Source organism: Artibeus jamaicensis, unplaced genomic scaffold, assembly GCF_021234435.1.
Source record: "Artibeus jamaicensis isolate MK-2021 breed Jamaican fruit bat unplaced genomic scaffold, CSHL_Jam_final scaffold_916, whole genome shotgun sequence".
In the NCBI taxonomy this organism is placed as follows: domain Eukaryota; kingdom Metazoa; phylum Chordata; class Mammalia; order Chiroptera; family Phyllostomidae; genus Artibeus; species Artibeus jamaicensis.
This window is the reverse complement of record NW_026522059.1, coordinates 43,145,031-43,158,437: the sequence shown is the minus strand read 5'-3', so window position 1 is coordinate 43,158,437 and position 13,407 is coordinate 43,145,031. Positions and strand designations below refer to the sequence as shown.

At 38.1% G+C, this 13,407-nt stretch overlaps 1 protein-coding gene across 5 annotated transcripts in view; it reads left to right on the top strand.

Annotated features, from left to right (window-relative positions):
- Positions 1 to 13,407, top strand: part of CHD7 (chromodomain helicase DNA binding protein 7) — a 198,298-nt gene that overhangs the window by 146,634 nt on the left and 38,257 nt on the right. For all 5 annotated transcript variants that reach the window (XM_053660799.1, XM_053660800.1, XM_053660796.1 and 2 more), the window contains exons 8-15: positions 1 to 115; positions 3,327 to 3,410; positions 4,577 to 4,714; positions 4,812 to 4,933; positions 5,277 to 5,520; positions 6,695 to 6,871; positions 10,929 to 11,072; positions 12,214 to 12,469. In XM_053660799.1, coding sequence (XP_053516774.1) covers positions 1 to 115; positions 3,327 to 3,410; positions 4,577 to 4,714; positions 4,812 to 4,933; positions 5,277 to 5,520; positions 6,695 to 6,871; positions 10,929 to 11,072; positions 12,214 to 12,469 — 1,280 coding nt within the window. The remainder of the gene's footprint in view (positions 116 to 3,326; positions 3,411 to 4,576; positions 4,715 to 4,811; positions 4,934 to 5,276; positions 5,521 to 6,694; positions 6,872 to 10,928; positions 11,073 to 12,213; positions 12,470 to 13,407) is intronic.

The following is a 13,407-nucleotide window of genomic DNA, read 5'->3' as shown; positions in this document are numbered from 1 at the left end:
CTCTTATCTTCATTGTCAGTGGGCATCTGTAGAAGATCTGGAAAAAGATAAGAGAATTCAGCAAAAGATTAAACGATTTAAGGCAAAGCAGGGCCAGAACAAATTCCTTTCAGAGGTATGAAAGACCTGGTTAATTTTCTAAAGTGTTTACTTTATTAAAATGTTCTGAATTTTGAATTTTAGTTCAGTAATTTATTAAGAAAAACTAGTTTGCCTCATTTGGTGCTGTTACTTGCATATTGGTAACTGGTTATTGCTAAAAAAAAATGTGTAAACAGGAAATTTCTCATTCTTCCTGTTGCTTAGTGGAGAAGATACTGGTCCTTATGATATTATGTGGAAATGTGATGGTATGATTACAATCTTGTAATGAAAGTACAGTTAGTAGATGGTGGAAAATGTAAGTAGACAAATGTTATATTAAGATTTAGCAGGTTAAAAACTCTAAGTACTAAATGCAAGTTCTAGGAAATAAAGCTTTATTTCTATTGGGGAAGGTATGAGGCGTATTTCTTCTGTGCAAGTCCAGGCCTCATTACAGAGAGTTCACGAAACTCATTTTCACAAATGGTGTACTGTGGTATGAAAGTTGGTATAATATTGTCCGTCTCCCTTTATCCTAGGTTATCAATTATGATGAAAAAGTAACCATACCTGGGGCAGGAAAGAAAAAAAAATGCATTTCTAAGAAGGGCCATGTTTCCCCCCGAAATAGTCAAGCTCATTTAAAAAAGTGCTTTGCAAACTGCTTACTGGGGTCTCTGGACTTTTGATTACCAGTTTGGTTTCACTTGCAGCCTCAAGTAGATTAAAAGAGAAACCTTCACACTGAAAGATTAAACTTGCTGATTTACTAGCTTTCTTCTCCATAAAGGAGTTAACAGAATGTAAAATGTAAAGAAGTGTGAAATTTGATGCAAAATAATACCTGCTTAACAAGCTGCTTCACACCCCCACCTCTTTTTAAAGATGGGGGCAGGGGCAGAAGAACGTTCAGTACTTTTATGTCATAAAATCCTTATAATCCCAGGTGGCAAGTCTGTGTTCCCCTGGAATCTGATTTCCACGCTCCCAACAGACAGATTGTAAAGTTTGTATTAGCTGGGGGATCAGATGGTGGTGGTTTTACTGGACGTGTGTCCAAATCACCACTTCAGTTATTCTGAGTATTCGGATTCTCTGCAGTGCGGCAGTTAGCACTGAGGGGAATGGAGGTACGCGGATGTGACTCACTCCTTACATGTTGGCGAATATTTAGGTGATTCTTTGAAAGGACAGTTTCTGAGAAAAAAAATGGGTAGTTCTATTTTCCATGCCTTTCTTAATGAAATGAAACTAAGGCTAAATGTCTGTGACATGGGGCAAGTTGAAATCGTTTAGCTTCCTTTTAGGAAGGAACAGCGAATGTTCTGCTGACCTTTTTCTATGGATTAATGGCAAGGAAAAGGAAAGCATGTTATGGTAACTTCCCCCTACAGCCTTGACTCCTGATTCTGTTCATCACATTTATTTGGACCATATTTCCTGGAGTCATTTTGCAGCCTTGTGCCTGGCCCCAGCTCTGTAGCCTTTTCATTTGGGTCTGTGTTTGTGCATCACCTGCACCAAAGTTGAAATGCATTAACTTGCCACTAAGATAAAATGCATTATCTTACCTGTCAACTGGAATCTTAAGTTTTGACTTGAATAGAAGTCTGAAAGGAGAATCTGAGAGCTAGCAGAGTAGGATAAAGTATATTCCCTTACTCTTTCTTTTACACACACACACACACACACACACACACACACACACACCCCTTTTGTCTGATTCCCATAGATGGTCCTGGATTTAGGTGTTCCATGCAAAGCTATGACCGCTTTTGCATTCTCTGTTACACCTTAGGCTTCTTTATAAATCTACTGCAACTGAAATCTTTATTCAAAAAGGTTACTGAAACTGGAAATTGCATCACACGCATGATGGCATGCATAGATTAATCGTTTGAAGGATAGACGTGTTTAGGAGTACAGTTAGAAATTTAAGTTCAGCAATGACATCTTCTGTCTAAGAATAGGTTGTCTCAAAGAGAACATTTGTCATTAAAACTAGTTTATAGAAAGTTTTAGTGTGTTTGCTGTCTGTGAATAATGCATACATATTGTGTGCCTAAATCGGAAGCTTTCGACAGAGCCAGTGCACCAATATATTAACATTTTAAATTAACTGAAAATTTCAATGGATTTTTTTTGCCTCACTAATCAACTCTCTATAAAGGCCTGAGGCAGTTGAAACACATTTTTGTGTTTCTGATTTTTGTTCCATAATTCACAGTTCAAAGCATCCAAACTGGGTGTTTTAATGGGAACAGTAGCCCAGAGAATGTTTGTTATCCTTGAGCCAACTGTGATCGAACAGCTTATCTTTTCAACCTGCAATTCAGGGGATACACACGGTGTCTGAGTGACTTCTCACATGTCCCTGCAAAGCGTTTTAATGCACTTATATTACTGATAAATTATTTAATAGGAACACAATAATATGACTTGTGTTTTCTAACTTATCTGACTTTGGCTTATGTAAAGTATGGCTTAGTCTGGACCTTCCCTTTGAGTCCTATTTTATTCTTTTATATGTGATAACTTTGCAAGCAAGCAGTATTACTTTCTTTTGTAAAGATTGTTAATATATTAGCTAAGTAACCCAGTTACTTAAGCCTCATTCCTTTATCCCTATACTTTTAGCTAAATGTTCTATATTTGATACAAATAAATCATTACAACCTTTAATGACGAGACTGTATTCAAATGAGGTACTGATTGATAAAGACAACCAAACCTTATAAACTCGGCTCACACTAGAATTTGAAATTCACTGGTTTCTGTGTTTTTAGTGTTTGAATCACATTCTTTAAACGATGCTTAAAGGCATCAGACAGCTCCAGTAGTTACGAGATTCCAGTAGCACTCACTGTGTGCATGGCTCTGGTTCTTTATTGCAGACTGTAGCTTCAAGAATGCCAAACGCATTGCATGCCATAAGCCTTTTGGACTGCTCATTAGTGGATTGTAATTTCACACTTCATTTCAAATATTCTTAAACATTCTCTCACAGTGAAAAGGTTTCACACAGTAATTAAAAGTCCCAGTTAATACAAAGTCTGAGAAGTCTGATTGCCTCATGGGGAATGATTTTGCTAAATTGTAGCATTTCAATTAATATAAAAGAACTTGCCAAATATAAATTTTATATTGCTGTGACCCAAAGTATTACTGCCTGGTGAAAAGTGAGAAACAGTGTTTACTCCCAGGAATTACATAAACATTTTCACTTTTTTCCTTTGGCGCAGATTGAAGATGAGCTTTTTAATCCAGATTATGTGGAGGTTGACCGGATAATGGATTGTTCACGTAGCACAGATGACCGGGGAGAGGTAACAGCAGATCACTCACTTTAGGGGGCGGTGGCTCAGATGGCTCATGTGTGTTTACGGGGAACGATTGTGGAAGTCCTAGATCTCATCCTGGTCGGAGCCTTGGATCATGGGGTGTTTGTTCAAAATCCAGCAGAAACTTACTGACTTACTATTGGCTTTATAATTTAGTAATAGTGCTAAATGTGTTTTATGTGTAGTCTGAGAGCTTTTTAAAAAGAAATCAATTTTCAATATGAAACAAATACATTGAGGTTTTGCACAATTTCAGAATATGATCAATAAAAAAATCTGTACATTTTGGTGTAAATCTGTTATGTAGCACAGATTTTCCTACGTAATTGAGAGTGCTGTTATAGCAGAATGGAATTTGATGTTGCTTAACATTGGCACCCTTAGCGAAGTTGATGAACTTTGTTTAATATGCACAGAGGATATTATAAAATAAAGACCATACCTATAACATGATATTTGACTTTTTTAGTTTTGCATAGTTTTACTTAAAAAAAATCTGTTTCATAGTATATTTCCACAGTACAGCAAATGGTTTTAACATCACAACCAGGTTAGTGGACTTTGGTCCTGAAATAACAGTCAAGAAACTGAATATTTTCTACAGGAAAAGACAAAGGAAATTCCATTGATCTGTATTACCCAAAATATTCTGTTTGCCAATCTTCTGGAGTTCAAACATACTATTTTAAAGTGCTCATGCATAAATAGTATGCTTCTCTGTAAGAAAAATGCAGAGATCCTAATAAATTCAAGCCTGTTTCTCATTCTTTAAGAAACTAACCAATTATATAAATATATAAATGCACTAAAACAATGTACCATGTAAGTTTGAATCAGATACCTTGTGAATGATTTGCACAGGCTCAAATTCAGCTGTTTACTAGATATTTCATTATATTGTACTTTTTGGCTTTTAAAGATTACTTAGCAGTGACTGAGATAAAGATTAATTTGTTTTGGTAATAGTAATACTATTTTCAGTTTAGACTTGAGAATCTATAACTAGGGACTACTTTTCAGACTTCTACCCACTCGGACTTACTATTGCCTGGGTGGCGTCTATTGATAAATGAAGTAGAACACATTTTCCCTTTATACATGGAGTGTTTGTTCAAATGAATCCAGTTCTGATTTCTTTAACCCTGGCCCAGCCTGTGACTCACTATCTGGTGAAGTGGTGTTCGCTGCCTTATGAAGACAGCACTTGGGAGCTAAGGCAGGACATCGATCAAGCAAAGATCGAAGAGTTTGAGAAACTGATGTCCAGGGAGCCGGAAACAGAGCGCGTGGTAAGGATTGGCTGAGGGTGGAGGATTTAATTTGGAAACAAGCATCATGGTGTGGTCTCTGAGAAACCACTAATGGGATTCACTGTATTTGAAACAGGAGCGACCTCCCGCTGACGACTGGAAGAAATCGGAGAGTTCCAGGGAGTATAGAAACAATAACAAACTCAGGGAATACCAGTTGGAGGGAGTAAACTGGCTACTTTTCAATTGGTACAACATGTATGTAACACGTTTCCCTCACTTTTAAAAAGGCCTGAAGTTCCTTGTAGTTATTGAAAATAGTACTCAAATGCAACTTAACATTTTAGCTTTCTAATAAGAATTATTAAAAATTAAGCATTGGAAGTGTGCATATTATTTATTCAACAAGTAATACAGAGATTAATAGAAGTATGTATAATTAATTGTTATTTCTTAGATTTTGTTTGAAATGTATTTTACTGAATCTAAGAGAACATCTAAGATAGGCATTTGTGAGTATAGTAATATATATTTTGTAAAAAGAGAGCAGTAACTACTATCTGTACTCATTAACTTTGTTTGTTTTATTTCCTTCCTGAAGGCGAAACTGCATTTTAGCAGATGAAATGGGTTTGGGAAAAACTATCCAGTCCATTACATTTCTCTATGAGATATATTTGAAAGGAATCCATGGCCCTTTTTTAGTAATTGCCCCATTGTCCACAATCCCCAACTGGGAAAGGGAGTTCCGTACCTGGACAGAGTTGAACGTGGTTGTGTATCATGGGAGTCAAGCTAGTCGTCGGACCATTCAATTGTATGAAATGTACTTCAAAGATCCCCAGGTAAAACATCACAGGCGACTTTCCTGATGCTTAGTGTATATGTTTTAGGGCGCTGGGACTTAAAATGATCTGAGTGATTTGGGGGAAGGGTTTAGATTTTGCAAAATTGAGGAACTTGCTTTATTTAGGTTTCTTACCCCATTTATGTTTGCATTATATTTCTACATCTTATGATTACGGGTCTTTATTTTTATAACTTTGGTCGTCCTGATTATTAGATTAAAAACAAATGAAATTCTTTCCCTTGGATGATCATTGAAAATCATTTAATGTGTTGATTTTCTAATTGGCTTTCTTTTGTAATTGTAAGAGAAAGTGAACAAAAAAAATGGTGTTATTAAATGTGAACAGAAAGAATATTTATTTTGCTATATTATTGTTAGAAATGAAAGATACTAGGCATGTAATGTTGAGAGGCACATTGAATAAAATATATCCAAAGGGAAAAGTTTATACTTTGGCTCTTAGCGATTACTGTGAATTTTTAGTTATTCAAGTTAACTGCATACAGTTATTCTGTGATATTGAAATTATAAATGACTTAATGAAGAAAGAACAGTATATGCTAAATTAGTTTTAAGCTCTAGATGGTAACTGGTAGTTCTGTAATTAGAAATAGGACAGAGTTTTGTTTCATGTGTTTGTTTAAGTGTGAAAATCTGCCCTCTATCTAATCAAAGGAAGAAAATATCAAAATCTGTTTTTTGTATGTATTTTTAAATTTGGGAAATTATTTTAAGCTCTATCCTAAGTGAATGTTTTTCATTTTACCACTTTAGAAATAAAAGTTACAAAAGTAAGGAAAGGTATAAAGTTTTAAAAAGTAAAAACTTCTCTTTAAGTTAGCACATAATGCCTTTGGCCTTCTACCTTTTGGAGTCTGTAGGATATTAGTAGAATGAGTGTTCGTAGTGGCACTTTACTGGGTGTGGACTGTGATGAAATTGGATCAGAAATTTTAATAATAATTTTCTAACTTCTTTTAAAAGGAAAAAATTTTAAAGCCTTGTTATACCATAACAGCATAAAACCTCCCAAATATCTTGAAAAAAATGTGTTACAAAATTTAAAATGTTCCCAAAGGAATAAATCCATATGTTTTATGTTCTTTACTTACCCTTAACATTGTTAGTACTCTGTAATGCTAATTAATAATTCAGAGTTGTTCTCATAGGGTCGAGTGATAAAGGGGTCCTATAAGTTTCATGCCATCATCACTACCTTTGAGATGATTTTGACTGATTGTCCTGAGCTGCGGAATATTCCATGGCGCTGTGTAGTCATTGATGAAGCCCACCGGCTGAAGAATAGGAACTGCAAGCTGTTGGAGGGACTCAAGATGATGGACTTGGTCAGTGGTCATTTAGTGACTCCATTGAACCTGAGTGGAATTGTTACTGGCTCAACATTCCTGCCACTCTGAGTGTGACTAATGCTTGTGAAGGGTGTTGGCAAAGCCTGTCAAATATTGTGATACATCCTCCTGAGCTTTTACTTACTTAAAAGTGGCTGCTGTCTTCCTGCTTCTAACATTGGCTGGTATTTCCGCACCGTTGTATCACAGCAGAGTATAGTCATGATATTTTTGCTGAAATGAGTTTCAAGTATTTACTTTCCCTTTTGTTTGTAAATACTGCCATTATGATCCAGTTATGTTCCAGGACTCATAGGTTTTGGCATATGGGGGCCAACTTGTACATGCAGGTTATCGTATGTTGGGCCAGATTGGGAATTGGTCCAGTTTGCACAGACACTTAGGAGTTTGGGGCATTACAAGACCTTGAAATTGATCTGGAGTTTTAGAACACACGTATCTCATACTCTGCCAGCTTCCTAAAAGATGGTCTGGTCTTCCTGACTTTGTTTTTCTAGAGTTTCTTCAGTAGGAGTATCATGGGGTGATATCTTATACGGTGATAGAATTTGGTTGGTTTTCACTTCCACACTGCTGTGCATATATGATTTCCTAGTGGAAATTGCTACCAGGCCTCCATCATTGTCAGGCTGCTTTTCACTCTGTAGTTTACAAAGTAGGTGTTGACATGCATTTTTATTTTTAATGTGCATTTTAAAAGCAAAGTTATTTTAGGTGTCTTTGGGTGTTTTGATCAGTTTCAAAAAAAGTACAAAGAGATTTTTTAATCCCTTAACTGTTATCTTTGGTAGATTAATTTGATCTCTTGTTAACTGACATTGAGAGGGGAAGAAATATTCTATATGTTCATGGCTATTGATTTTTTTTTTTTTTTACTGAAGACTGGTACTGCTGAAAAAAAACACTTTAAAGCTTTTCTGTTGCAGCAGGTTCTTGGAAGCAGCTTCTTTTATCTTTAAATTAGGGGATTGGGTTAACCAGCTATTCTTTTAATTAAAAACAAACAAAACCTAGTTTTGTTTAAAGGAAAAGTTTGTTATCCCATATAGGATTGGATTTCCCCTTAATTATTTAAGGCTATCCTAAGACCTTCCTCAAAGTGGTATATAAGGTTGCCAATCCACAAAAGAAATTCGAATATTTAGAAATGGTGAATGCTCTTGAAAATGTGGGTAAGCATATGGAAAAAAGAAATGCCACGGCTGTATTTGGTCTCTTCAGGTGATACTTTAGCATTACATTGAAGTAAACCAGTGTTTACAGGTAACCACTAATGTTCGTGAAATAATCTAATTATATCTTCTGAGTAGGGCCCCATCCTCACAGTGGTTCACATCAGAGACAGTTATAGGCATTATTTCCTGAAGGCTAAATAGTTACCCAAATGAGTTTATGTAAGTTGTTTTCTATTATTAGTTCACATTTTCCAGATAGTAGATTCTCATTGCAAAACAGTCTTCCATTGGTTGAACTGTGTTTTTCCACTGTTTATAGTAACACTTCATTAATGGATTAGAATCTGTTATCCAGACAGTTTTTCTGTCACACACTGCAGTGTTCCCTGGCCTCTTGCACATAGTATCACGTACAGCAGGTCACACTGGGGTGAGCCAAGGAGGCTGCCCACGGCCACAGGTGGGCAGTCCTGGGACCCTGACTTCCACAGCCCTGCTGGCCACCTCAGGGACACGGTATCACTGCCACTCATTCCTGATGCACCAGCTTGGAAGTTCTGATTAGCAAATGAACAAAATGTTTGTTTTCCTCACAATCGAGAGTCTTTATCTCAGAAAAGATCTTTTAGGAGAGAGTACATAATTGTTCAGAATTAGAACGTAATTGTATCTGTCCAGTTCTGGACAGGTTCTTGCCTGGTTTTTAAATCTTTACTTTAAAGTAAACATCATGAGAACTTACACACGCAAACGTTTTTATTCTTCTTTCCTAGAGTAAGGGATAGTGAAAAGAGTGGATAATAACTATACCTAACTGCAGAGCAGGTCATAGGAAACTGCCGTTACCTGCACTAGACTCAGGATGAAAATACATATACTGAGAATTATCTTCGAGTGCACTCTCAGAGAGGAAGGACCAGGGAGCGTCTTCGGCTCCCCCATCACAAAGGAAGTGCTCAGGAGACGATACGCTGAGGGACATTTACAGCCTTCGCTGTCCTCCGCAGGACCGCTGGGAGGCAGGGCCGTCTCCTTGGCCCTCGCTGACCAGGAGGGAATTCTCTGGAGGTGGTAGTGTTTCTTCACTGATTTCCATGACCTCATCTGTGATGGTTAGGAAGCCCCACACAAATTAGAAGAGTGCTGAAATGAAAGTAAATGGACATCACTTCGTCAGAGCTAAAAAGGAGGGTAACATTTTTGAGCCAAAAGCATATCTGCTGGTGTAGTGGACTTGGAGATGATAAGCTTGCTGGCTCGAGTCTCTTACATGACATTTTGGGATGCATGGTATATTCATCATGTTATTTCATACCTACCTGCTTTCGGATAGAAGCCTGGTTAGATTCCTTCCACTGCTTCTATGCATCCTGATAAAAGGGTTGTATGTACAAATAATCATTTGGTTGAACTGGCTTTAAATAGCCCTTGATGGGAAGCAGCGTTGAAAAAGGAATTTCTTTCCTTTTTTCCAAATAAGTTTATTTTGAGATTAATATGTTAGGAGGCCTTTTCTGAAGTATTTGGTAAGAGGTTCAGGATTTAACTCAGTAGTAAAGGGTATGAAGAGAACTGGGAGACTATCTATAGCTCTACAGCTCTGTCCCTGCAGTGACTTCCTGAATGTGTGACAGAATTTTTTAAAAATCTTGGGTAAAATAATTCAGGACTTGAGTGTGTCAGGGGCTGTGGCCCGTGTTACCCACCAGTATGGTTATACACTAGAAAATCTCAAATTGATTTGCAAAGTCCTTAGTCTTTGTGAACTTACTGAGTCTGAAGACGATGGATGGTGTCTTATGCATCTTCTGAATCAGAGACCTCTCTATTCAAAGGGAAGAAAAGGAAGAATAAAAGCAAATCGAACCGTTTCACCTCACTGTCAAAGAGCTTCACTGACAGATAATACATGATAGATATTGAGAAAAATAGCATGTCCTTAGTTATATTATTCACCTGGTATTTACCGAGCATACACTCTCCGCAGAGCAACCAAGTCTTATCATTCCAAGTTAAGGCAGGATATTGCTTTTGAACCAACTGGAAGGTATGATCACTCTTTGAAATAGTTTTAATAGTTGTATTATGTATCAAGTGGCCAAACTCAAAAATAACATAAAGCCGTTGAGATTGATAAACTCTGTTGTTCAGACCTGTCACTGCCAAACAGTTCCTCCGTTTGATGTACAGAAACGGGATAATGGCACAGACTTGTCGGGAGAGCTGGAGAAGGAGCTTGCAAACAAGAAGAATTGTTTTAAAGAAATGCCTAACTTGGTTCAAAGAGACAAAATTAGAAAGAGCATCTGTTTTTCTTGAAAAGTGATTGTGACATTTAAAACCAAGCCTACCCCTCTGCTGGTCTGAACAAAATAGTTTTTCGTGTGCCGCTGCATGGAGATGGACTTCTTTTGTCTCCGATGTGAGTCATGCAGGAAGCAGATGGAAAGGCGAGGGCACTGTCGATGTAGAGAAAAGAAAGAGTCATATAAGCTTTATCTGAGCCTAGGGATTTTAGGAAAAAACTCCCACTTCAGTGCAGAAAAAGCAGAGACTTAGGGGATTCACGAAGCCATGGCACTAGACTGGTGACCTGATAACCCCAGGAAGAGACAAAATGGCAAGACAGTTACCGCCCGTCTGGGAAGTTCCAGGGAGGCCCCTCTGTGTGTGGGTCTGAAGCAGGGACCACTTCGTCTTGTATGTGTGCCTTCGTGCCTGATTCCTACACTTGCTGTAGGGTGGATGCTGAGTTAATTTTAATGAGAAACGGCACATGGGTATGGGGAGAGAGGCTTTGACTTTAAGAAACTGTTGTTGTTACGACTCGGTCACTTGCTCCTCTGGTGTTCCTGCAGGAACACAAAGTGCTGCTGACCGGGACCCCACTGCAGAACACTGTGGAAGAGCTCTTCAGCTTGCTCCATTTCTTGGAACCGACTCGCTTCCCTTCAGAAACCACCTTCATGCAAGAATTTGGTGATCTGAAAACGGAAGAACAGGTATTTATCACATCTACTTTGTATTTTTGCTACATAATTGCAGCTTATCCGTAAAATGGCAAAGGATTACTATTTAACTATTTAAAAATGTAAAAAAATGTTTCCACCCAGTAAACAAGTGAGCTTTCTATCTGCTTTGCTCGGGCATTCCAAATCTTCATTACAGAGGTTTCCTTGTCTCTCTACTTGCCCCTGTGAAGGGTGGCTGGGATTTGGAGAGGTTACACACATACCTGTTCATGCAATTTTCAGAGACTATTGTGCTATTCAGGTTGGTGGTTTTCAAGGTATACTTTTGAACTCTGTATTCTTTTGGGGGTAGTGTCAGAAGCCTCTTAGTGTCTTGCCTACTGGAGTTTTAAGGTTTAGTCTTTCTTAACTATGTATATTTGGTCACCTTGCTTACTTTTCTGAGCTTACATACTTTCATTTAGAAACGTGGGTCATAACTACCCCACAGGATTTCTGTGAGAAATGTGTATGAAAAGTGGTTGGTTATTTTACACATGATTGGAGTTTATATGGACATTTGAAGTAAATACAGAGATATTCTTGACATCTTGGTCTTTCTGTACCCTCCCTCAACTTTCTGCCTACAACCTCTCAGTGGAGTTCAAAGTGAAGTTTGTTTTGTTTTACTTTTCTTAAAACTGTCTGGTGTGCTGTATCCTGTTGCCAGTCAACAGAAAAAGGAATGGGAGAGAGACATCTCTGCTTGCTCATTGGTGCAGGGAGTAGATAATCCTGGCTTTTTTGCTCTTTCTTGGAAAGGAAGAGAACTGAAGCAGAGAACTCCTCTGACTCTGTCTCTTCCTCATCGTCCCTCTGGCTTATGACAAACAAAAAGGAAAGAGAAAGGAATAAATTTGGCTCTTTTCTGCTATGTACTTTTCAAGCCTTCTGGCTGTTCAGGACTCCTAGATAGGCAAGATGGTCCATTTGAAATCGAATTGTTCAACCCCCAGGAACTTCTGGTATGAAACCTGAAAAATCCATGCCTTCATCCCCTCCCTTACTGGGCTTTCACAAATGAAAGTGAGCAGTAAACAAATAGGATGATAATCCTGGTTTTTCATGTTAAGGTATGTGTGAACATGCAAGCAAGCCATGACACCAGTATTTACTTAAGGTCCTTTTCCAGGTGCAAAAACTCCAGGCTATTCTAAAGCCAATGATGTTGAGACGTCTCAAGGAGGATGTAGAAAAGAACTTGGCCCCCAAAGAAGAAACTATAATTGAAGTTGAGCTAACAAACATTCAGAAGAAATATTACCGAGCCATCCTTGAGAAGAATTTCACGTTTCTTTCCAAAGGTGGTGGTCAAGCTAATGTACCTAACCTTTTAAACACTATGATGGAATTACGAAAGTGCTGCAATCATCCATACCTTATTAATGGTAAGCCCGGCTATTTGTAAACTTATCTAATGATGATCAAAGTACCAGAAACCCTTTTCTCCCTATAGACGGAGGATTTGTGGTTTCTAGTCGTTGCTGTATCCTCTCATCTCAATGCGTGACTGTCACCACCTTCCTGTTCTTCATGGTGCCCCTGTGTGTGGTGTCTCCTGCTGGTCCCTGAAGCAGGACCTCACCTCACCTTTCTCCTGCGTCCCTGCATCTGTGTCAAATTTATTGAAAGGAGGTGTTGGTGCTCCATGGCTAAAAACCATCAAAAGTGTTAATAGTTAGAGAGAAATTAGCCCCTGATTGGGATTTTCTTGCTGTGTGTGTATGTGTTAAATCTGAAGTTATAGAAGAACTTCAGTGTGAGAAGGCAGCTATTTAACTGTCTCAACATTTTGAGAGAAGTAAATTTCTCTCAGTCCAGAAGCCTTTAACACCTGTCCCCTAAGAATGAGAGATTATTTTTTATAGCTTTGGTAATAGTCCCTATTACTAATGAATACTTTATGGTCTTCCTGTTTTCTCAACGAAATTGATAGTGTTAGGTAATGGATATGAGTAAAATCCTGTATTACATACTTGCAAAAATCATTAAAAGAATAAATATTTCATGCCTTTGATGTGGAAGATACTCCGGAGAATACAAGAGCCTTCAGTTTGTCAGGGATTGAGATTGGGAAGGCCATTAGAAAGTGATGGCATTGAGACAAGCCTGTAGGACTGGGAAGGATTTTGCCAGTCAGAGTTACAAAGGAAGGGCATTATGCTGACGTAATAACATGAGCAAAGAAGAGGACTGAGGAAAGACAAAGGGGAACTTGCCCAAAGTGTACAGTACCTGCAAGAAACAGTACAGTGGTGAACCTAGACATGCTGGGACCCTGCTGCGGAAAGCCTCAAATGCTAGGTTATGGAATTTCGTCTTTAGT